Here is a 22,658-nt window from a genome sequence, read left to right on the forward strand (position 1 = left end):
GAGTTGGTGCTGCCATTCCTCATGACAGCAGCAGATATGGCATGTTCTCAGGTATTGCAGCTGTCAATTACATTAGAAAACATACATTATTCCTCCCAGTAAGGTAATCTTTTAATCATGGACAACCAACCAAAACAAAAAAAAAAAAAATTAAAAAACTAACTTGCCCTGGAAACAGAAATTAGTATACTAATTAGTGTATGAACATACAGAGAATTCTTTTAAACAATGTTGTTGTAATTTTTTTTCTAAAGTGATATAGCTTGAGGTCAACCCAAGAAGGACATTTATCTCAACCAGTCACCAGCCATTACACTTTTTGCAACTAGAGAGAAAAGAAAATCTCTAAAAATTAATTGGGAGAGGTATGTTTCTCCAGTCCTGATGCAAAAAAACATCACTAGGATCCAGTTGCAGCATTTTGGCCTCAGTTAGCATGGTAGGGAAGCACAGTGTCAGCAAACAAGAATCATGGTTCATACTGGTAAATGCAACTTTTTAATCACAAAGTATCAGTTGTTTGTCTATGATTAAAACCTTTGGACTTGCTTGTGATTTTTAGCTCGGGTGGCACCGTTGAGCCCATTTAGGAACAGTTTGCAAGATGACAGGTAGAAAATTGAAGTTCCAGAAAAATACAGGAGAAGAGCAAGCTGCTCACAAGCAGCCTGAGTTGCAGAAGGAATGCTCTGGGACTGCGCTAGCTTCCTACTGGGCAGATTCCGTGAGAGTTTTCAGGTGGCAGAAAATTTCCTAGTTAGTTTGATGTTGTGGCATAAGCTGTTGCCTCATTGCAGTGGCTCGGGAAAACCTGTCAAAAATTTTAAATTTAGCATGTATATGTCTACCAGAAATGAAACTTCTTGTAAGTGTCAAGTATTGTCTGCATTTCATGAGACTGATGCAGTTGCTGCCTGTAGGACTGGTGTTCTGACAGTTCTGGCTTTGTCACTGTCCCGTTGCTTCATGTCCTTTGAGTAAGGAGCACCCTCTCCAGTGGTGTTTTTGGAATCCTACTGGTGAATGTTGATGGGTTGATGGTCACCACAAATGACCTTCCTCAAAAGCGAGAGTGCCAAAAGTAAAACAAAGGTTTGCAACTTGTCATTATAAGATAATTCTGGGAATTTAAGGGGAAAAAAAAAAAAAAAAAAAAAGGCAAACAAAAAACCCCTGAAACAGGACAAAAAAAATTCTGCCCACTTTCAATGGCCTTGTCCTGCCCTACAATCAGCCTCTGGCTGCTGGAAACCAAACCCCCTTTCAACACAGTAGGTGTCATGTTTTTTCACTGCTTTTTGTGATGTTTCTTCTAAAGCAGTAGTACAATGCACACCAGGACTTTGCAGGTTTCCCCATGTAATGGTGCCAATATATTTCCACCCTGATTTGTAGTCTGTCTGTTATTACAGACCTTGATCCCTTCTGAGCACAAGTGCTGACTCTGCCAAATGCACATAGTTGTTCTGTGATGAGGACAAGGATCATCTAGCGAATAAATGGAGAACTCAGTATTCAATTTAGTGGTGACCTTGAATTTGATCTCTCTTCTATCCTTAACAGCCCAACAGTCAATCTCTGTCCTGTTTAACCCATGTCATTATTGCTGTTCTATCATACAGCAACTGCCTTTTCCTTGACACTGCACGTTTAAATCACCAAAAGAAAGAAGAGAGAACAAGGAAAGAATTATCATAAATTCTTCTTAACCTTTTTCTTAGTAGTGTCAGGAATGGCTGCACAGGTCTTTCCCAGTCTTTCTGTTCTTTTTTTCTATATTTGTCTGAGGTAGAAACCACAAGTTTGATTGATAATGCAATTTGCATCTTGAGGCATCACTGGAAATACAATGGCATGAAAGGCTACTCTGGCAGAGCACACTTTTCCCTCAGGGCTGACTTTAGAAACTCATTGATGTCACTTCCTTCCTCAGTCAGCAAGTGAATTTTCACTAATTCTCAAGACCAGCTGTCCATGCTGTCAACAGAAAGTTATTAAAATTCCTTTAAAGTGAATCAAAATAGCCTAAAAACAAATGTACTGGGAAACAGGAAAGCATCAGTATTCAAAGTCCACAAACCTTTGAGCAAAATAGTGTTGATCTAACCAGAGATTTCAAACACTCTGCTTTCCTAGCAACTTGTATATCATTAGAGAATGCTAAAAACACACACCCCTTTAATCTTCTATTACCAACAATCTATTTGGCTAAAATATTTGTTACAAGAATAAATCTTATTTCTCCTAAAGATGAACTCGGTGAGCAAGGGAATACATTTTAAGAAGTCTCCCCTAAATGATAGTTTTGTGGAGTTTTTTAAAAGTATAGTTATTATATTTAGCAAATAAAAACACAAGCATGCAGGAAGTAATTATCATAAGAGACAATCTTATAATATAGCCTGAAGTAATCATCTTCATCGGAATAATCTATAATGCTTTCATTGAAAAGAGGAGTAGTCTCAGGGATGGGAAGGATCATTTTCCTTTAAGTAGAGTCTTTATACTTATACTATATTTTAACACTTTAAATATTTTCACCTCATTTTAAAAATTCTGCTTGTGCCACACTTATCAATATGGAAAAGTTTTGTTGAAATGGAATATCCTTTCCAGGGCTGGAGGTGGCAGCCACCTGAGCTGGGCAGGCTCCCCTGACAGTTAATAGTGATACTGACAGCTTGGAAGTCCTGTCCTATCATTATTATTTTTAAAAACCCTCAGGGAGCACGTAGCCTAGCTGGATAGGCAAGTGTGAAATTCCTGACTTTCCCCAATATGTGTGGACAGTCTCCAGTAGCAAACTGATACCAGCTGCCCTTTTGACAACTAGTGCATGGGAGCAGTAAATGGAACAAATTACTGCCCCTTTTGGTCAAAAAGCAAAGAACAGATTTGAGGTGTCCTTGCTGCTAGAGTCCCAGACAGTGTAGAAAAGCAGTGTTCTGTCTAGGTTTTGATTTTATCTCCATGAGCACACTGAAGGACACTGAATAAGAAGGCCAGAATAAGGAAACAAGACCATAATTCAGCTTGCCACTTTGTGGATAATATCAGGATAGAATTTCTCCCTGGGCCAGCTGGTGCTGACCCTCAGTCTTGACACAGGCATTCAACTTTATTTTAAGGTAATGGCAGAAGTTGCTTTTCTCCTCCAGTGGTCACATCGTGAGTTGGATGCTACCAGTCTCTTGGTCACGTAGTACATCTTGCAACATTAAGAGACTTCATACTACATGTTAGAATTTTTTTTCTCCCTTTTGAATATTTAAGTATTTTGTGGTGTTCCAGGTTAGCAAGATTGGCTACCTATCTCAATCTTCTTTCTATCACATCTCTTTTATAGTATTTATCTCTTTTATATTGTTTATTTTAGGTGCATTTCCATTTCAAACTGTCAAGTAATTTCTACATGTTAAATTCTGTTTCTTAATTATAGGTTTTGATTATTTTTTTACTAATTTACTGTTTGTTGCTCTGCATGTCCCCTATCATATTGATTAGAATACATGCAAACTATTTTTTTTCTTTCCTTTTCAGAGTCTGGAAAAAAACTGCAACAAGAGACAATTAATCAGGTATTTGGACTTTTTGTTAACTTAATTTTTCAGACAGTAGAGTTGTGGCAAGTAGAAAGGAGAACTTCATGAGATACACTAAAATTAGCAATACAGGTGTGCTAAGGAGCACGTGTCAGACAACTTGCTGTCTCTGCAGATGTGTTAAATTCACAAGAGTTGCCATCATTTTCATCTAAGATTTACCATTTAAGCAATTCAGCTCATCTACTTCCTGTGTTGGTGCTGAGGACAAAGCCCAGAGGTAATTTGTTCATTGGTATCAAATTTTGCAGCACAACATTATGCCTTTTTTTCTTTTCTGTTTGCTAGTATTCCTTTTAAAAGGCAGAAAGCTACTGATATAAATACCTGAACTACACATGTAAGCAGTGTATCTTAGTGTTTCTTAGATTATTTCTGCCATGAATTTTCATTGAGGCTGCACTAAACTGTGGCATTGCTTGCAGAGGTATTTTCCATCCTGGCCTTACTATTGTATCAAGAGTTATTTATGAAAAAACTTTATATATTGTAATTTGTCATTTCAACATCAGGAAAAGCATATAGGAACTAAACTGAAAAAAAATTCTAACCAGAAAGAGAGGAGGAAACACAGAGTTTGCTTTCCTCAGTGACATGCCCTTGTGGATTGAAAGGACCCAACTCCACAGAAGCAGTGTGCTTGCTTGCCATTCTCTGGCTTCTTGTCCTCTTGCTGAATGCTGTTGTCCAGATGGCATATAAATGGGCATCTGGATTGTTTGTGAGATTTATTTTGAAATGCCACTTAAAAGGCAGTCATTAAAATATTTGCAGTCCAGCAATTACCCTCCCTTAAGCCATCTTCCTTCTAAGCTATATATGGAGGCATTGCAGTAATTACATCACAGTTATCTGTGAACTGATCACCAAGGTGAAGGACTAACCTGACAGGGGACTGACCACCTAAAGCAGCCAGGTTTGGGTCTTACAACAAGTCCCCTGCCATGGCTGAGCATGGCACAGATGCCAATGTGTCACTTTCAGTGGCCTGAGCTGGCACCACTCAGAACCAAGTAAACCCTTGCATGGCTGCACACTTATGGGAAGCCTGGTCCTGTGGCACAATGCAATATTCAGAGTTTTTACAACATTCTTATTATTGAGAAACTGATGGATAGATATCTAGTCCAGAACATGGCATTGCATTAGCAAAGGAAATCTTTCACTTTTTAAAATAACTGTAGAAATATTTTGGAATTTAATGGGAGTTATGTGCTTTGACTGAGATTTTATATCCTAGAACAAGTCTAATTAGCTTTTATAACCGAAACTGCATTTTAAAATTAGCCTGAAATCTCTTGCAAAGCCACTTTTGGGAGTCTCTGTTGGCCAGAAGGGGGGGCACTTGTATCTTTAAACCGCAACTTGAGACAACACTGGCAGTGTGTGAACGGTTGATTGGAGACCCAATTCTGCACATTTTCTGTGTTACAAAATCTGCTCGGTGCACATCATTGCGCTTTTCTGAGGAAGAATGTATTGTGATAAAAAAAAAAAGCCCAAAAACTTGCCACGTTTTCAAAGGATGGATAATGTGCTGTACTTTGTGTGACCGGTCTTGATCTTTTCCTGCATGCCACTGTCTTGCCTTCATTGAATGGTTCACCTGCTCTGTCTCTCTGCAGTTAACCTAAGAGTATCTAATTTTGGAAGAATATTATGTTGTCTTGGTATGCTGAACGTATCTAAATAAAGCTGTTAAAATTTGATTTGTGGACATGCCCATTTAAATGGCTACTACTTCAGCTGGTGATGTCCCATTCCAGCTGAATATCCTTTGGATTTCCAAGAAGAGTATTTCAGAACAGAAATCAATTTAATTTTCAAGTTTGTCATTTAGGGCACAATTACATAAGAACTTAATATTTGGTTGGTACTTGTATTGCTTCAACAAAAATATTTAAACGAGTGTTGATCATGATGGAATATTTGTAATTGGAGGATTCTTTTTATTTTCAATCAATACTGAAGTTAAAATTTTATATGCAGGGTCAGATCCTTAAGTCCCCTTTAAGTTCAGTTCAGCAACAGTGAGTTAAACTGGCTGCCAGTAATTTAAGTGAGGGAGAAGCTCTCTGCAGAAGATGGATGATGTTACGACTTGACAGGAGCAGGAGTGCAAAGGGGCAAATAGCAGGAAATATCTTGTTGAGAGGTGAGTGAAACAGAGAGGGGACGGAGAAATGATAAAGCTGCTGTCCCAGTGATCTGCTGGGTAATCCCTGACTGTCTCTGTGCATCTGGGACCTCTCTAATCTTGAAGACCACTGTGGTTTCTGTGTGGTTCTTAGTTCTTCTAAAGCCTAAGCAAAGTTTAGTGAAACATGACATAGACAAAACACTAAGGGAGTATCTGCTTCCAGAAACCTTTCACTACAGCTGGCATCTTCACTATCTTTTGTTCCCTTTAATCATAAGGCATCTGCTGGTTTTCCTCAAACACCATTCTTGTCATTTATGTATATAAATATGTATATTCATTTAACAGCAGTGGTCATCTACCACCACCAGTCAGCCAGATGTAGCACACACACTGCCTTTCATACCTGTTTTTAACTACCTTTGCAACTTCAAGGGTAAGTCCTGGCACCAATGTACAGCTGTTTACTGTAGCATGTTAATGACAGCTGAGGAAAATGAAAGGAAGCAAGAAAAAAATTTTGTGTTTTTATGTAACAGTATTGGCAAAACAACACACTACATACCACCAATCAAAATGTGTCTGGGGAAATCCTTTATGTTTCATCCTTAAAGCTCATATTCGCATGTGTTGTCTTTTTAATATACACTCCTACATACAGTTGTGTCCAGTTCCTCAATCAAACACTCTGAAGGAGTGACAAGAATATGTGTTGTTGCATTTGGAAGTTGAAGTTGCTTGCAGATACAGACTTTTGGTTTAAAAACCCAGCTGTGTTTTTGCTCAGACTTGAGCCTGTCCCTTCTGCGATGGTGTTGCAGGTCAAGTGGGGAGACCACACAATATCTGTCCCCCTGTCTTGTCACTGAGGAGTTTTTTGTCAAGGCAGACTCTCTTGAAGTGGCACATCCCTGCCTCAGTCAGTGCTCTGTCAGGGAGTATTCTCCTTTCTGCATGTGGGGCTGCGAAGCAGGAACACAGAAAGGATAATGATGAGGCAATGCACTTGCTGGAGCTGGGGTTGGACCATGGATTACTGCAGCTCCGACATACTGTCAGTATATGCACACCTTGTACCAAAGAAAAGAAGTCAAAGATAACTCAAACCTCTGTTAAATGACAATATAAGTTTGTTGCACAGATCATGATGAGGAATATGAATATGACCTGAAGGTTGCTTCAGGCACGTGGTGTAATAAATCTATATTAACATGATTGAAAACTTCACAGTTCAGACCAAACTCCTTAGCTGCCCTTGTGCCCTGCTGTAGTTACTCCAGTTTTCTCCTCTATCCCCTTCATCATCTCAAATGACCTAGCTAAAAAAAACTTCAGTCCATTTATGCCAACTTCCAAGTCCTGCCACTTTGAGGTTATCTGATAGGTATGGTCCTTCCTTCTGTTTTCCCAGTTTGGGATCATATTCTTCAGTGTTACATACTTTATTCCCCCGAAATTAAGAGTTTGAAAATCTATGAGAGAGCTAATACATTTAGACCACTAAACAAACTGAACTATTGTTTCACCCTCATAGGCTTAATAGAATCACCTAATGGTTGAGGTTGGAAGGCATCCCTGGATATCATCTTGTCTAACCCACTTACTCATAGAGCAGTTGCCCAGGATCACCTCTGGCTGGATTCTGAGTACCTTTAAGAATAGTGGTTCTTCTGCTCCTGGATATTCCTGGATGCCTGTGCTTGATATTCACACAGTAGAAATGTATTTTGTTGTATTTGTATGGAATTCCTTGTATCTCACTCAGTGCCCACTTCCTCCTGTCCTGTCACTGGACACCTCTGAGAGGAGTCTGGCATCATAATTTTACTCCCTGCCCCAGGTTAGATACATTGATAAGATCTCTCCAAGCCTCCTCTTCTCCAAGCTAAACAGCACCAGCTCTCTTGGCCACTGCTTGTTTGTCACATGCTCCCTAACCTTTAAATACCTTGTTGCCCCTCCACTGAACTCACTCCAGCATGTCTACATCCATGTCCATTTATACACTGGATGCATTCCAGTATGGCCACATCTCCTGCACTGGGAAGCCCAGAAGTGGACACAGCACTCCCAGTGTGTCTGTGTCTCACCAGGGCTGAGCAAATGTGAAGGATCACCTCTCCTGATCTGCTGGAATTGCTCTGCCTAACGCAGCCCAGGAGGCTGTTGGCCTTTTTTGCTTTGAGAGCACATTGCTGGCCCACAGGCAGCTTGTTCTCCAGCACGCTCAGGTCCATTCCTGCAAAGCTGCTTTCCCACTCTGCAGCCCCCAGCCTGTGCTGGTTCCTGGGGTTGTTCTTCCCCAGCTGCGGGACTTCGCATTCCATTTTGTCAGATCTCATGAAATTCCTGTTTTGCCATTTCTCAAGTCTGTTGAGGTCCTTGTGATTGGCAGCACAGCCCTCTGGTGTATCAGCCACTCCTCCCAGTTTTGTACTGCCTGCAGACTTGGTGAGGGTATGTTCTGTCTCATCATCCAGGTCAGTAATAAAGATGTGGGACACTTTTGGACCCACCTTGGGGCAGTAGTGAATGGCCTCCAGCTGCATTTTGTGCACAACTGTTTGAGCTTAATTTTTCAGTCCAACTCACTGAGCACTTACCTGTACTTCATGAAGGTGTTATGGGAATGCCAAAAGCCTTAGTAAATTTGAGATGAACAAGATCCAGTACTGCCCTCACCACTGATTCAGTCATCTCCTTGTACAGGACAATTAGATTGGTCAGGCTCAATTTCCCCTTCATAAATCCATACAACATGAGATTTAGCTGGAGGACTGTCACCAGTGGAGCACCCCAGAGGTCACAGCTGAATAAATGCCATTTAATTTCTTCATTATGTGCTAGGATGATGGGATGGAGTGTACCCTCAGGAAATTGTCACAGGATGTAAAACTGGGCTGAGGAATTGCTGATACAACAGAGGGTTGTGCTGCTGTTCAGAGGGGCTTCAACAGGGTGGAGAAATGGACCAACAGTAATGTCATGAAGTCCATCAAGGTGAAATGCACCAGGGGAGGAATAATCCCTTGCTCTGTCATGCTCCTGGGTAATGAGGCAAAGCTGATCAGCCTGTCATTTCCTTGCTATCCAACCTTAAAGATAAGAGTGATGTTTGCTTTCTTCCAGTCCTCAGGAAACCTTCCCCAGTCACCATGATCTTCCAAGGATAATAAAGAATAGGCTCACAGTGACATCCTCCAGCTCTTTCAACAGTCATGAGTGCATTCCATAAGCTCCTTGTTTCTGTTCCATAAGGACTTGTTTCTGTCTAGTTTGTTTAAATATTCCCTAAACTGATCCTTCTCCACCAAAGGAAACCTTCCTTGCTGCAGGTTTGAAGTGTGGCCTTACCAGTGCTGACTACAAAGGGACAAACCCTTTCCTAGTCCTGTTTGGCCATATTTTTGATACAAACCAAGATTCCTTGATTTTTATCAAAAATACAAATGATTTTGATACAAACCAAGCCCTTGGCCACCTGGGCACACACAGTGGCTCAGGTCCAGCTGCTGTTAACCAGCATTCCCAGGTCCTTTTCCACTGGACAATTTTCTAACCACTCCTCTTTTCCCTGATCCACTAGGTGGGTCACCTGGTAATCTCCTATAGGTTCTCACTTGTTCACTTGTTTGAGGTAGACAGCTCTGAGCCCTGTCTGGTTGAATATGAGATCCTTCCTGCTCCCGCTGCACATTTTGTATCAGTAAGCAGATGTGGCATTTTTTAAAATTGATTTTTAATTTTTTATCTGATATATCATCAGATAAAATCAGTTGGGGAAAAATGTTCCATTTTTCCCTACGCATAACATTTTTTTTCTTCCAAGCTGATAAAGATTGCTTCTGATATCATTCTCTGCCCCCTTTGAGTTCAGATAATGTAACAGTCCTTCACTGATTAGTTCATAATATATAGTCACCTAGATGGTGACTCTCAGAAAAAATGCAGGAGGAACTATTATTTAAATAAGCAGACACTTTTATTTGAGAACTTTCTCAGTCCCTTGTGGAGGAAACTGTTTCTCAGGCTGTACAGACAGGAACATAATTGCAGTGTCTGAAGATAAAAATATCTTAAATTTTATGAAAAATTATTCTTTTGGGGAAAAAAACAAACAAAGAAACATAACAATATGCAACAGATTGAATGCTCAACAGAAATACTGAAAGACATGGTGAGAGGTTTGAGCAATGAAGGGCAGCATGGACTGGGAAGTTGTGTGGCAATCCCAATTATCAGATTTCTGTCTCTTCTTGCTCTGTAAAATGGCAAAGTTTTTCTACCAGTGTTAATCAGAAATTAGGAATCACAATATTCACATGGGCTAGGCAATTATTATCTTTCCATGGTTTACACACATGGAAAAACGAAGTGTGAAGGTCAAGAGACTTGCATAAAACCAAACACTGTGGCTCTGGTGGGTGCAGCTACCCTCAAACACAGTGCTGCTCTTATGATTCCTGTGCTTCAGGGAGGGGTGGTGCTGGAACTAGTTAGTGTTTGGGTGGCACACTGATCAGCCATGGCACTGCTTGCACATTAATGCATATTGGGGGGATAGCCACACAAAAATCTGCTACAGAATAACCCAGTGTATTTTCTTTTACCTGTGATAGACATGACAGCCCCATTCAGTGAAACAGGGTCAGCCAGTGTGAGGATGGAGTGTACAGTGAATAATGCCCTTTGTCAATTCACAGTCTGGTTTTTCCCACTGTAATTTATGAATGCAATCATTTCTCAAGTGTTATTTTTTTCTGTCTAGAAATTAACGCTCAAATTTGTTAAAAGTGTACAAATGTAGGCAGACACATATTTGGGATATTTGCCTACCTAGAGCATACTTACATTTCTATTTCTTTTTTATTTACCAATAAAGTCATCTAATTTGAATTAAATGCTAATTTTGATTGAAGGGAAAATGCTCTGAGACCTCTAGAGATCTCAGCATCTCTTCCAAAGCAATTTGGGAGAAAATGAATTCTTCATGCCTGAATATACATTAATATTCTTCATTGAACTTAGTTTCATTTGAAACTTTTCTTATTATTTCTAAAACAGCAAGATGTCTTGTTCATGCTGGAAGATGTGTGTTTACCTGCAAACAAGATAGAGATGGATTCTGTTTACCAGAAACAAAAAAACCCTGTGAATCTTGCCACAGCTGCTAATGTGAGGAACTCTGCTTTGTGTGCAGAAGCACAGCATTAGATTTCAGGCCTCTATTCTCAAAGCACTTGCTGGGAAATGGGAGCCAAGGTTTCAGTCCAAATGTGCAGGATTAACCTCCAGGATTAACATCCAGCAGTTTGATCAGCTTCCTGCAAAATATGTCTACTCATGCAGACAAGGAAATGGGTACAGGGCCTCTCCTGTGCAGGCTGGGTACTGATCAGCAAGGGCTGGGACATGGCCCCTCCTTGGATAAAAAAATGTTGGTGTCCCTTTTCTTAAGAGGGGAAAATAGATGTTGTCTGAAATATGAAATGTGCTCAACAATTCCTACCTGGCTTGAGTTGTGAACATGCAAGAGACACTATTTGTTTTCAAAGATGTGTTTCAAATACACTTGAAAATAGCAATTTTGGGAATTGTATTTGTCAACAGCAGGAATTGAGTGAACCAAAGAGTGTTGGTGAAGATTTCTGGCCACTGACCACAGTGTTTGACTTAGGTTTTACTGATAGAGAGGAGAACTGAGCTCAGAATAAAACAATTTGAACACACCGGTTTACCTGTACCCAAAACAAGTGTTGCTAGGTAGGGCTAAATATGGTCAAGTGTTAAGAGGTCCATGACCTGAAAATTGCTCTTTATTAGCAGTGCATCTTAGCTGAACATCTAGGCTAACATGCAGTCCATGCAAATTGGCTGCAGACTGTGCCCAGACACTAGCTGTCTGGGCTGCAGTGGCTCTGTGCTTATTTTCAAGTCTGTAAGTTATAGTGCAAAGAACCAGCACCATAAAACTGTTATCAGAAGGCAAGACAAGCAGCATCAACACTGCACTAACCTGAAACCAATTTATTATTGCTATCAACTGACCTTCCCTATTATGTATTTATTAGCAATAAGGGAGTGGAGTGCTTTTTTTATTTGCTATACTTGGTTGCAGTTGTATTGGTGAATCTTTAATCTGTCACACAAAACTCAGTTTCTGATAATAATAGCATCTTTATTGCTATTCTTTCTATTATTTATGCTTTGATCTTTCTTATTCCTCCCATTCAAAGCATGCTTTGGAGAATCCAAATGCTTTGACTGTGAAGGTGGAAACAGGAGGGAGTTAATTCCAGATTTGATCAAGAATTGGCAAGTAAATTAGAGCTTAATTTCCTCCATCCAAGTTGCTGACCATGTGAATCAGCTTGTGGAAGTGGCTCGTGCAGACTGTCCTGCCTCATTAGCATGACTTTGTGCTTTCTGTAGATCAGGACAGGGCAGGGAGAGGAGGGGAGGCTGGTGCAAAGCCAGGAGCTGGGTATCTATGGGGTCTCAGCCAAAGAAAAATGGATTTCTCCTGTCTCCTTGTTCAGTATACTACCATACTTGTGATGATGTTACTGTTTATCTTACCCCATTGGGCCTCTCCACTTTCGCCACTGCCTGTGGGGTTGTTCTCCTCCAAAACCATCTCTGGGCTGGGGCTCTCCCTTCAAATTTTTCCACACTAATCACTGACACTTGGCCACACTGTACAAAAAGAAAAAAACCTCTCTTTCCCTCTGCCCTTTCCTTCTTCACTATCTTGGTCTGTATCCTTGCCATAACTCCAAGTCACCGTGCAATGGGATGCTAGACTTTCTGCTAACAGATTCTAGGGGCAATAGACACTGATTTACAAAGCTGTGTTTTGAAAAGCAGTATTTAAAATTACTGGCATCTGTTAATTAAAATTTACCTGCAGTATTTTTTTTTCTTACTATGATCAGTTATTTTATTTTGTGTCTGGCTCAGAGTTCACAAGGATCTCCTTTGAAACTAATTGTAATTCAGCTACAAACTATGAGGTTTGCCTCTTAGTCTCTGAAGGAAGTTCTGAGTATCTTGTATTCTCTTTTTTCTTATTTTTCCCCCTCAACCTGTTTAGTAATCTTAGAGATGCTTGGTACAAGTACATGTGTTTTAGGGATACATATCTCATAGGAAAATGTGGTGTCTGTGTCAGTAAGGTCTTGCCTCTGGCTTTTGAGGAATGTAGCATCAGTGATATGCCCTGAATAAATTAGATAAGCCAAAAATTCATGGCTCCTCTGGGAGGTGAGGGGTTAGTGCTGCCTATTATCTTTGGAGTAGCTGATACAAGCACAAGTGATGAATCAAGAGGTTTATCTCCACTACACAGAAGGTGAAGCACCTCATCAGCAAATATTTTCTGTCACTTGTGGGCAGCATAAATAGCTTCTCCATTGGGAGATCCTGTGGATCTCTGTTTAGCTCACCAACATTACACTAAACAACTGCTATGATATGGGAGAGTTCTGAGCATATTTACATTTTAGCTCAGGTAGCATAGTAGTAGTAGAGGAATCTGATTACTCTGTATTACGTTTTCCAAATAGTCTTCTAGCACAAAAGAAGTTAGGATAATCTCTCCTTTTGTCAGGCTTAAGAAAATTCACAAATGCAAGTGCAGCTCTTCATGCTTGTACAGCTGAAGTGAGGTAGTAACAGATCCAGGATTCACTGGCTTGCTGAAAATAGGAATCATGCAAACTTTTCTTCATATGTAAACTGCACACCAAGACTGAGCTATCTGCCACAATCCTGGTCCTCTGATTAAGAGATTCTTCTAAGTGTGCCCAAAAATTATCACAGAATCAGAACAGTTTGAGTTGGAAGGGACCTTTCAAAGATCACTTAGTCCAATCCTCCTGCAATGAGTAGGGACATCTTGAACTAAATCAGTTTGCTCAGAGCCCCCTCCAACCATTATGTGAAAAACTTGAGGTTTTAGGCTGAAACTACCGGTTCCAAAGTTTTCAAAGACTCATAGATACCTATCATCCAAGTAGGAGGATGTTTGTTTTATAGTCCTCCAGTATTCCACTAAAAACCTAAATTAAGAGACTCATCTCTGTGTGCTCTTTGATCATTTTAGAGTCTGAGTGTGAACTGGAAACTGAACCTTGTCTTAAATTACTCTTTGTTGATTTTCTGTAGAGAGATCCTAGGTAAACAGGTAAGTTGGCATCAGAGAAAAGCACAAGAAAACAGAATATTTCTTTCCTTTGCTATTCTTCATGCTATGTTATCTGTTGGGCTTATTTAATTTTATTATTCTTGTTAATAAAACTGAATATCCAGCACTAAGACATTTAGGAAACAGCACTGTTTGCACTGCAGGCCATTAAATCTTTGTAAATCAGCCCTGGAATATCAGCCTTTCCAATGCATCATTATCTTTTTGCATGGTGAGTTGCTCTAATTGCAAACTGCCTAGATGAGATCCCACCCGCGCATTGTAAAATCACCACAAAGCATAATTGGATGAGTCTTAACCATTCTTGGCAGTAGTCAATCTCTTCTACCTCAGTGGCTTGTGAAGGTATTAAAGGAAAAGACAGCTTCAATGTGTGTAAAAGAAAGTATTGGCTACTTCTTTTTACAGTGAGGAGAAATCCTTTTATGAATGGGAAGGAGCAGGGAATCTGCAGCAATAAAAATGTGACAAAAAAAATCCATGAATTCATTAATGACTCTAAAATGCCTTTTGTTTCAACAGCTTTACTGAGTTGCCTGCCAGTAGCCACACATCACAGAAATATTCTATTAATTCCACTTTTTCCCCCAATTTAAACTCGTTTTTAAATGTCTTCCGTCCCAGCCTAGCTAAAGTGAGACAGTGCCTTCTACTCTTCTAAATGGTCACTTCTAGTGGCTCATAGCCACTTAACTTTCTTTCAAATGTGTTTATGCAAAGAGAGGACAGTTTGCACAATTACTGACAAAGGTACAACACTTCCCTGGTTTTAATTCTCAGACTAAATGTATGCAGCCTGCTGCACAGGTTGTCAGCATGTCTCAAGGACAGCCTTGCATCTTTCCAAGGTAACCACAGAGTTCACCTCCCATGCCAGGCAGCTGCTTCCCAACCTTAACAGCTCTTTGGAAAGCCATAAATGGGCATTCCTGTCCTGGACACTTGGCTCAAAGAGTTTGGTAAGGGCTGTCTGCGTGGGAAGATCTGGGTCCAGAGTCAGTGTCTGACACTGCCTGCATGCTGCCTGTTGTTGGTGTATGTTCAGGTGTTTTTCAGAACAACAATGCTCAGCAGCTTGTGGGATGGACTTTTAGGAATGCAGATATATGGACATGGATGTTTTTCAAAAGTGTTTATTGGCTTTGCAAGTTTTTGTTTACCTGTTATTGCTGTGGAAAAATAAAAGATATAACATAGAGATGTTCAGATCTTTAAAGTGTCATAAAATGCACAACAAAGCATCACTGACACCAAGAGCAAGCCAAAGAAGGCAGCTCTCTTTATGTAAGACTGGTGTCATAAAATATTTAAATCCTTTCAGAGTGTGTGGCTTTCAGCTCTTTCATGCAGATAAGTGTCAGACTGTCAGGCAGCTTTGCTTAAGGAACATGGCACTATCTATTAAACAATTTCTCTTAGTTTCCCAAGAAAACTGTCTAGTTAAATATTTCTCATGAAAAATAAAGCTTGATTCATCTTTTTATTCATCTCACCTTTATTATGTACTTATCTAGTTACTCAGGCAAGTGTATAGAAAGATTTTATCTCTTTTTTTCTTCTTTTTTTTAATTTTTTTTTTTGAGTTAGAAAACTTCCATGGCAATGTAACAGCCATTTATGCCTTTGGAAAACATCACTATCCATTCCTATTCTTAGAGCAAGTTACCGCCAGCATTTACTGCAAGGGCACTGTCCCTCATGGAGACCATAAAAACATATTTTAGCCAACATAAGTGGGATAAGTAAAGTCTGGGAAAGAATGGGAAGAGAGAAAGCAACTAATAATATTTTACAGAATCAGATAAGTTCTTGGTCCTCAGATCTTATTGAATCATTGCTTTGGCCCTAGAGTTTTGGGGTTTTGTGTGAGGGGGTTTTTTATGGCTTAGGGAGGGAGGGAGAGGCCTGTGAGGGTCTTGGTTTGGTTTGGTTTTGGCTTTCTTTTGGGGATTATTTTTTTTATTTTGCTTTCTGTTTGAGCCTTTTTTGCTAAGTGATTCCTTCTCCTTTTGCCTCATCTCACTAGGAATGAGCCCCCCTTACAATTGCCTCCAACTATGCATTTGTTCCTTTACATTGGTACTGAGATTTCTCTGAATAGTTCTGTCCATCCTTCTCTGAAGCTTTTTATCCCATAAAAATGTTTTAGTAATGATTCCTACAGCTGCATTCATGGTTTCTGCAACTAAAATACAATCCCCTCCTCTGGTACCATCTTGGGTTACCATCAAGGCTTGTCCTGGATCCCAGGCAGACTCTTTGAAATGGAACAAAATCAGGACCACACATCCCTTTCAGTCTGTCCTTTTCCCTCCTGTTCTAGTGGAACTAGGACATCTTCCACTAGTTCAGGGTGACAGGATGGCTTGAGAAGGCTGAACTTTCCTCTGAAGTACAGGATTCATTTTAGTGGCTTTGATTTGAAATTCAGATGGTTTAAGTTTCTTTGCACAGAAATGAGCTGCTAAATTCAGGTGACATACCATAGGAAGTCATGAGGTACTGCCCTCTCTGAGTTTTCTCTGCATTGGGGAACACCAGTACAGCCATGTATCATTGGAGACTGTCTTCTAAATTTTCAAAATCGCCAGAGTTCCACTGATGAACATACAACCTTTAGTTACTTTAGCACTGACACACTTTTATTCCTACTTCTGTTGAGCCTTGAATTGTGCAGTTGGTTTCTGAGTATCCCGTATTTTTCATCTCACCTTTTTAATTCCAGGTTTCCCTTTTAAGGTAAAAACATTTAAATTATTTGTAAGTCTGTGGTTCTGCAGTTGCAAGAATGGCACTTTGCCATTCACTGTGATGCTGAAACTCCCATTGGGCTCAGTCATACCCTGATTTACTACTAGCACTGCTTTCTGTTGTTACACACTGACTTAGCTCCTGAATTATTTCCATCCTAGGGCAGAAGGGATAAATCTCTAGACATCTACATTTTATTTGTTTTAAAGAATAAAATATTAGACAGAATACATTTTAAAAAATATATATTAGAAAAGTGGACCACATCAAATCCAATGAATTCAAGTATCCTTTTGCATCTCTAAAAACACCAGCATGCCTTCCCTCTCACAGACATACAGGTCCTGCACAAGTCACTTCTTTTGTTTTCACCAATACAAAAATCAGTTCAGTGGCATAAAGACCTGCTTGTCAGTGGCTTGCAACAGTACAGAAAAGCCTGATCCCCTGGGTTTGTTTTTGCTATGGGAAATTATTACACTGCAACATATGCTAACTTTTCTTGGAACTGCTTGTTTTTTCATAGGCTTTTTTTCAAACTGGAATTCAAATTGTGTTCCCTTCATTACAATTTCTTACATTATTCCTCTGAATTTTTAACAGCTTTATTTGAATTGGCCTATGAACTTTATCATCCCCCCAAATCCACATGTGTGATCTGCCAGTCCACAAATCAACTTTCCAGTAAATGTTTAATCAGTTTATTCCAGAAAAGCCTTTTTATGTACCTTTCCAAAAATGTTAGGCTCATGGAAGCAGTCAGGTAGTCTCTGTTTGTCTGTCCATCCAACCACTTTTCTGTTACTTGCAACAAGATGTTTAAAAATCTGTTGACCAGCATCCTCCTTCTCCAGATGTGTAATGAAAATAAGCAGCTGTAGAGGTGTCCCAATGCAGCAGGCTTGCCTACTAAGAGGAGGAAAAAAATCTACAAGGCTTAGCAGACACATGAGAATCCACTCAGGAATAAGCAAACAGAAATACCCATATTGTAAGAAATTCTTTGGTCAACTTGCATGATACAAGACCCTGAAGAATCTGACATCAAAACACAGATGCAAGCTTTGCTGTTCCTGCAGTCTTTGGATTGCACAGTGGCTAGGGACATACAGAGAGATGTTTAGGAGGAAAGTCTCATCTTTAACATTTTTTGCAGGGTCACTAGTTAATGTTTAGTTAGTTGGTGTCATTAATGTTGATGTTTAAATAAGTCAGATGGAATAGGCTCCAAAGGCATCTATTTTTCCTTATCAGCTGTGAAAGCAGCTCAGGTGCAGGCACCTGTGTCACAGACACCTGCATGTACATTCAGCCCAGTGAATTCATTTCCATCATCTCTCTGTGTGCAGGTAGGAGTACGACCATTTTGGAGGGATGATTTTTTTCTGTCACTACACCCTGCTCAAACCAACTGATGTCAACTGTTTAGGGGACCTGATTTTGTCCCCTGCCACCACTGGGGGACAAGGGCTGCTCCAAGTCTCAGTGGTGGGAGTAGATCCATCACCTGTTATAGTGATTGTGCCAGTGCACTCCAGAGAATGACCATGCAACTCCACCAGTGCCAGTATTGGCACAGGGGAAAATGTGCTCAGCAGAGAAAAGTGCCTGGCCACCCCTAGCAGGACTATCAGCCCTGCTGTGTGAACCATTTTTGATTTCTTAAGAGGTGTGACTTGAGCTATTTATTTTTGTAGGAAGACTTACTGTATGCTAACAAGGTAATCTTCAGAAGCATGTATTTCAGTAATTAGCCCAGCTTGTTCCTAAATTAGGTGCATTGATCAAGCAGTTCAAAGGGGACTTTTTAGAACCAGATGTGGCTTGGTTACGAGCACACCCCACCATCCTTGCTGCTGCTGCAACGTGAGTGGGCTGGGCTGGGCTGTCACTGTGCTCTAAGCTCTGATCCTTTCCACATTTGCAGGACTTCACGCTCCAGCCTCTGGGGATGCCAAGGAAAGCAGCGTGGAGGAGAAGTGCTCCTGTGGGCCTCAGTAACCATGGGATGGCTGTCTCAAGCAGCAGGCCCTGGCGGGGCAGAGCTGACCCTTTCGCTGTGGAGGCTGCCTCCTTGGGGAGCCGGCTCCGTGAGCAGCAGAAGATGAGTGAGTCCCCTCTGAGCTGGTTCAGAGGGGTGTATTTACCTCCTGCTCTGCACCCGTTAAACAAGACATTTGTCAAGGGTGGTGAGTGGCAGGACATAGACAGCACCCAGGAAAAGCGCAGGGCCTTCCTGCAGGACTTTTGTAGAAAATACAACAGCAGAAAGAAGCTGCAAACTCACCTGGTGCACTTAGTGTCAAGGATTTATGTAGAGGACAGGCACAAGGTTCTGTACTGTGAAGTGCCAAAAGCAGGCTGCTCCAACTGGAAAAGGGTCCTCATGGTGCTCAGTGGACTCGCTGCTTCAGCAAACAACATCTCCCATGATGATGTGCACTATGGAAAGCACCTGAGGAAACTGGACAGTTATGACCTAAAAGGGATCTACACACGCTTGAACACGTACACCAAGTTCATATTTGTACGTGATCCTATGGAAAGACTGGTATCTGCCTTCAGGGATAAGTTTGAGCATCCAAACAGCTATTACCATCCGGTATTTGGGAAGGCAATAATTAAAAAGTATAGACAGAATGCAGATGAAGAAGCACTGAAAACAGGATCGGGAGTTAAGTTCAAGGAGTTTATCCAATATTTGTTGGACTCCCACCGACCAATAGGAATGGACATTCACTGGGAGCAAGTCAGCAAGCTCTGCTATCCCTGCCTCATCAACTATGACTTTATAGGAAAGTTTGAAACCCTGGAAGAAGATGCCAATTACTTTCTGCAGATAGTAGGTGCTCCAGCCAATCTGAAGTTCCCTAAATTCAAAGATAGACATTCCTCTGATGAGAGAACAAGTACAGAAGTAGTGAGGCAATATTTAAAGGAGTTGTCTAAGGAGGAGAGACAGCTGACCTATGACTTCTATTACTTGGATTACTTAATGTTCAATTATACATCACCACTTGTATAGCACTAGAATAGCTTCAGGCTTCTACTAGATACTTATCATGTTGGGATTCAAAACAACTACTTTGATATTAGCCCTGAAAGGAAATGAAGTTACTGCTAAGTTGAGTTGTCTTGAATTAGTGGATATTTTATAAGCTAGAGTGATATCATTTGATACTAAATTATGGAGAATTCAAAGGAAAAAAGACCTGTAAACAGCATAAATTGCACTAAAATGCCTGAAAAAGCTGTTTTTACCATTATGGATTATTCTATGGAAGCAGTAGCTCAGACAGCTGTTGCATTAGCTTACCTAATGTTCTTTTAATGGTTTAAGAAAAAAAATTCAGAGTGGCATGATTCTTTTTTTGGTATGTTTGCTTTAGAAATGGGTTTTGAAAAAACTTTTTATTGTATTTTTACTTTCTGTCACTTATTAATAAAGAATCATTGGCTAATTTTCTAAAATGTTTACAGTGTTCTCAGTTGCAAGTCTTGGGTTTTTTTTGATTACCATTAGACTGTAGCCAATTTTAGACCTTTTTTATTGAAGGACGCTCTTGAATACAAATGCATCAAACTAAAAATAGCGCAGCAGTTCAGTTGATGCGCAGAGTAGATATGGGTAAATCTATGAAGGACCAGTCCACTGCCTCATTTTGGTTGATGCACTGTAGTTGACAAATATGACCCTCCTTTCAGAGAGCTGCTGCATTCAACAAAATTAAGGTTTTAATGCACAGTGGATGCATCATTACATGTGACACCGGCATACTGTGGTCCCAATATTCCTGGTAGTCTTCAATTTTGGTGAAATGGACTAAGTTTCAGCCTGGCAGCTCTGGGATATTCTGAGATCTGTACAGAGAAGCAACTTCAATGCAACTACTGTGACCATTCTCAGTCTGCTGGGGTCTGGTTATCAGCCCAGCTCCAGCAATCTCTTACAGAAAAGGTGTGTGTGCCCATTGCCTCCCAAACCTACAAACTGGCTCTGCCCCCAGAGCTCCCTGGAGTCACCTGTGTTTTACTGTCCTGCCTTGCCAGTGGTCACCAAGCCCAAGCAATGGGGTGTGTGGTGCAGTTTTATGTGGTGAAATGTGTATTGGTGATTTGTCCTAGAGGAAGATGTGTCCAGAATCCCACAGTCCTGGTTTGAAAAGGAAAAGATACCTTCTACCCTTCTCTTCCCTCTCCTCCCACAAGTGCTGCCTGACCAAAACATGCAGTTGTTCCTGCAACCTGTCTTGCCCAGTGAGTGGGCCAGGGTGTCCCAGGAGGAGGAGAAACCTCTGGAAAGTCATAGGATCATGGAACCATTGAAAAAGGCCTCTAGGATCGTCGAGTCCAACAATTAACCTAACACTACCAAGTCCATCAGTAGACCAAATCTCTAAAATGGATAGGGAAAAATTTCTATGCCCTTCCAAAATAAAGTTGTCCCCTATGCCTTTCTTTCTGAAATGGTTTGGTGCATCTTGCTCCAGTGCCTTGATATAGCAATTTGTAGAGTAAGGAAACAGCCTGATGGGAAAGTACTGCAAATAAAATATCCTTTTTCTCTGTTCCCAACCACTGGTCACAGCTACTGCTGTTATTGTTGTCTTTTCCTTCATCTCAGGCAAAGTATGATGTACAGATTCAGTCCTTCCACAGGAGTAATTGTGGTTCCTAATTGAAAGGCCAGATCATTTCCTAGGTACCCTCACTGCTTGATTCTCCCTCAGTTTTCTCCTCAGAAGAGGGAAAAAGCCACCTCCATTTTCTCCATGGTGTCAGAGTGTAATCAAACAGGCTCTGCACATCTCTCCTTGTGGCAGGACAAGCCATTCCAAGGGGAAAAGGTAAAAGCACACTGGGCAGCCCAAGCCAGGGGTTGTGCTGTCTGTGGCTAGCAGCACCCATAGCTTAAACCAAGGGAACATGAAGCAAAGAGGAGAAGCAAAAAGCCATCCATCAGCACGAGGTGTGGGGAGATGCATTTGCTGAGCACCAGTGAGAAGTTGCAAGGATGCCTTGGACAGGTGAACACACACATTGTTGCTTGTGTGAGCTGTGCATGGGTGGACCCACAGGTGTTAACACCCAGAAGTGTTTGGGAGAGGATATCTGGCAATTGAACTTCCCCCTCACATGCTTCTCCTCAGGTGAACAAAAATCTCCCCCTTTTAACACAGGATGGTGTTCAACTCCCACCCTCCCTGTCAGAAATCCCTCCTGGTTTTCCTCTGAGCTCCACCCCATCCAAGACAATTAAAGAAGACCTCCTGAAAGTTTTGATTTTGTTTAACCTTCTAAGTCATGTGAAAACTGCCTTGGATTTGACCTTGGTTTGACCTCTAGATTCTCTGCTCTTGTAAGTATTGGATTCAACCTCAAATCCTGAGTGAATCTCTCTTGCCTTTCAGGAAAACCAATGAATATAGTAAATTTAAATAAAAAATAAATGTCCACCAACCTTTAGGTGTCTATATATTTACTTTGTCTTGTCTGTTGTGGATGTGTGTTCATTAACTGATAATTTACACACAAAAAAAAGTCACACTAATGGTACTAGTATTTTCAAAAAAGCACATGAGGAAAAAAAGTGCAACATGCTAATAAAGAATGAAGGCCAATTTATAGATGAGTTTGGTATGAATACTTTAATTCAAAGAAATAAATTAATATTAGTAAATGACAAAGTCTCTGAAGTACTTGAGCTTCATACTGAGTTCATTTTAGTGGCAAACTTTCTGCCTATCAGATCAGAGATTTGAGGGGGCAGCTTAATTGCATTGAAAAGCTACACATTCTCATAAGATTTCTTCTACTAGTGGGTCTTAGATAAAGCTATTGTTTGAGTAAAGGAGGGGGCTGAAAGAAATTATCAGCAAATATTTGGTTTGTGCAAATGATAGGGAAAATGACATTGATTTGCATACATCCATGGACATGGACATCACTTCCCCAGACT

At 40.6% G+C, this 22,658-nt stretch overlaps 1 protein-coding gene across 1 annotated transcript in view; it reads left to right on the plus strand.

Moving 5' to 3' along the window:
• CHST9 (carbohydrate sulfotransferase 9) overlaps positions 1 to 19,883 on the plus strand; it is an 85,145-nt gene extending 65,262 nt beyond the window's left edge. Inside the window, exons 3-4 of the mRNA XM_054285288.1 lie at positions 3,541 to 3,578; positions 18,627 to 19,883. Of these exons, the coding sequence (XP_054141263.1) occupies positions 3,541 to 3,578; positions 18,627 to 19,724 (1,136 nt within the window). The 3' untranslated portion in view covers positions 19,725 to 19,883. The remainder of the gene's footprint in view (positions 1 to 3,540; positions 3,579 to 18,626) is intronic.
• The last annotated feature ends 2,775 nt before the right edge of the window (positions 19,884 to 22,658 follow it).

Source organism: Melozone crissalis, unplaced genomic scaffold (assembly GCF_028551555.1).
Source record: "Melozone crissalis strain CALT ecotype California unplaced genomic scaffold, PUWL_Pcris_2 ptg000042l_1, whole genome shotgun sequence".
NCBI classification, from domain to species: Eukaryota; Metazoa; Chordata; class Aves; order Passeriformes; family Passerellidae; genus Melozone; species Melozone crissalis.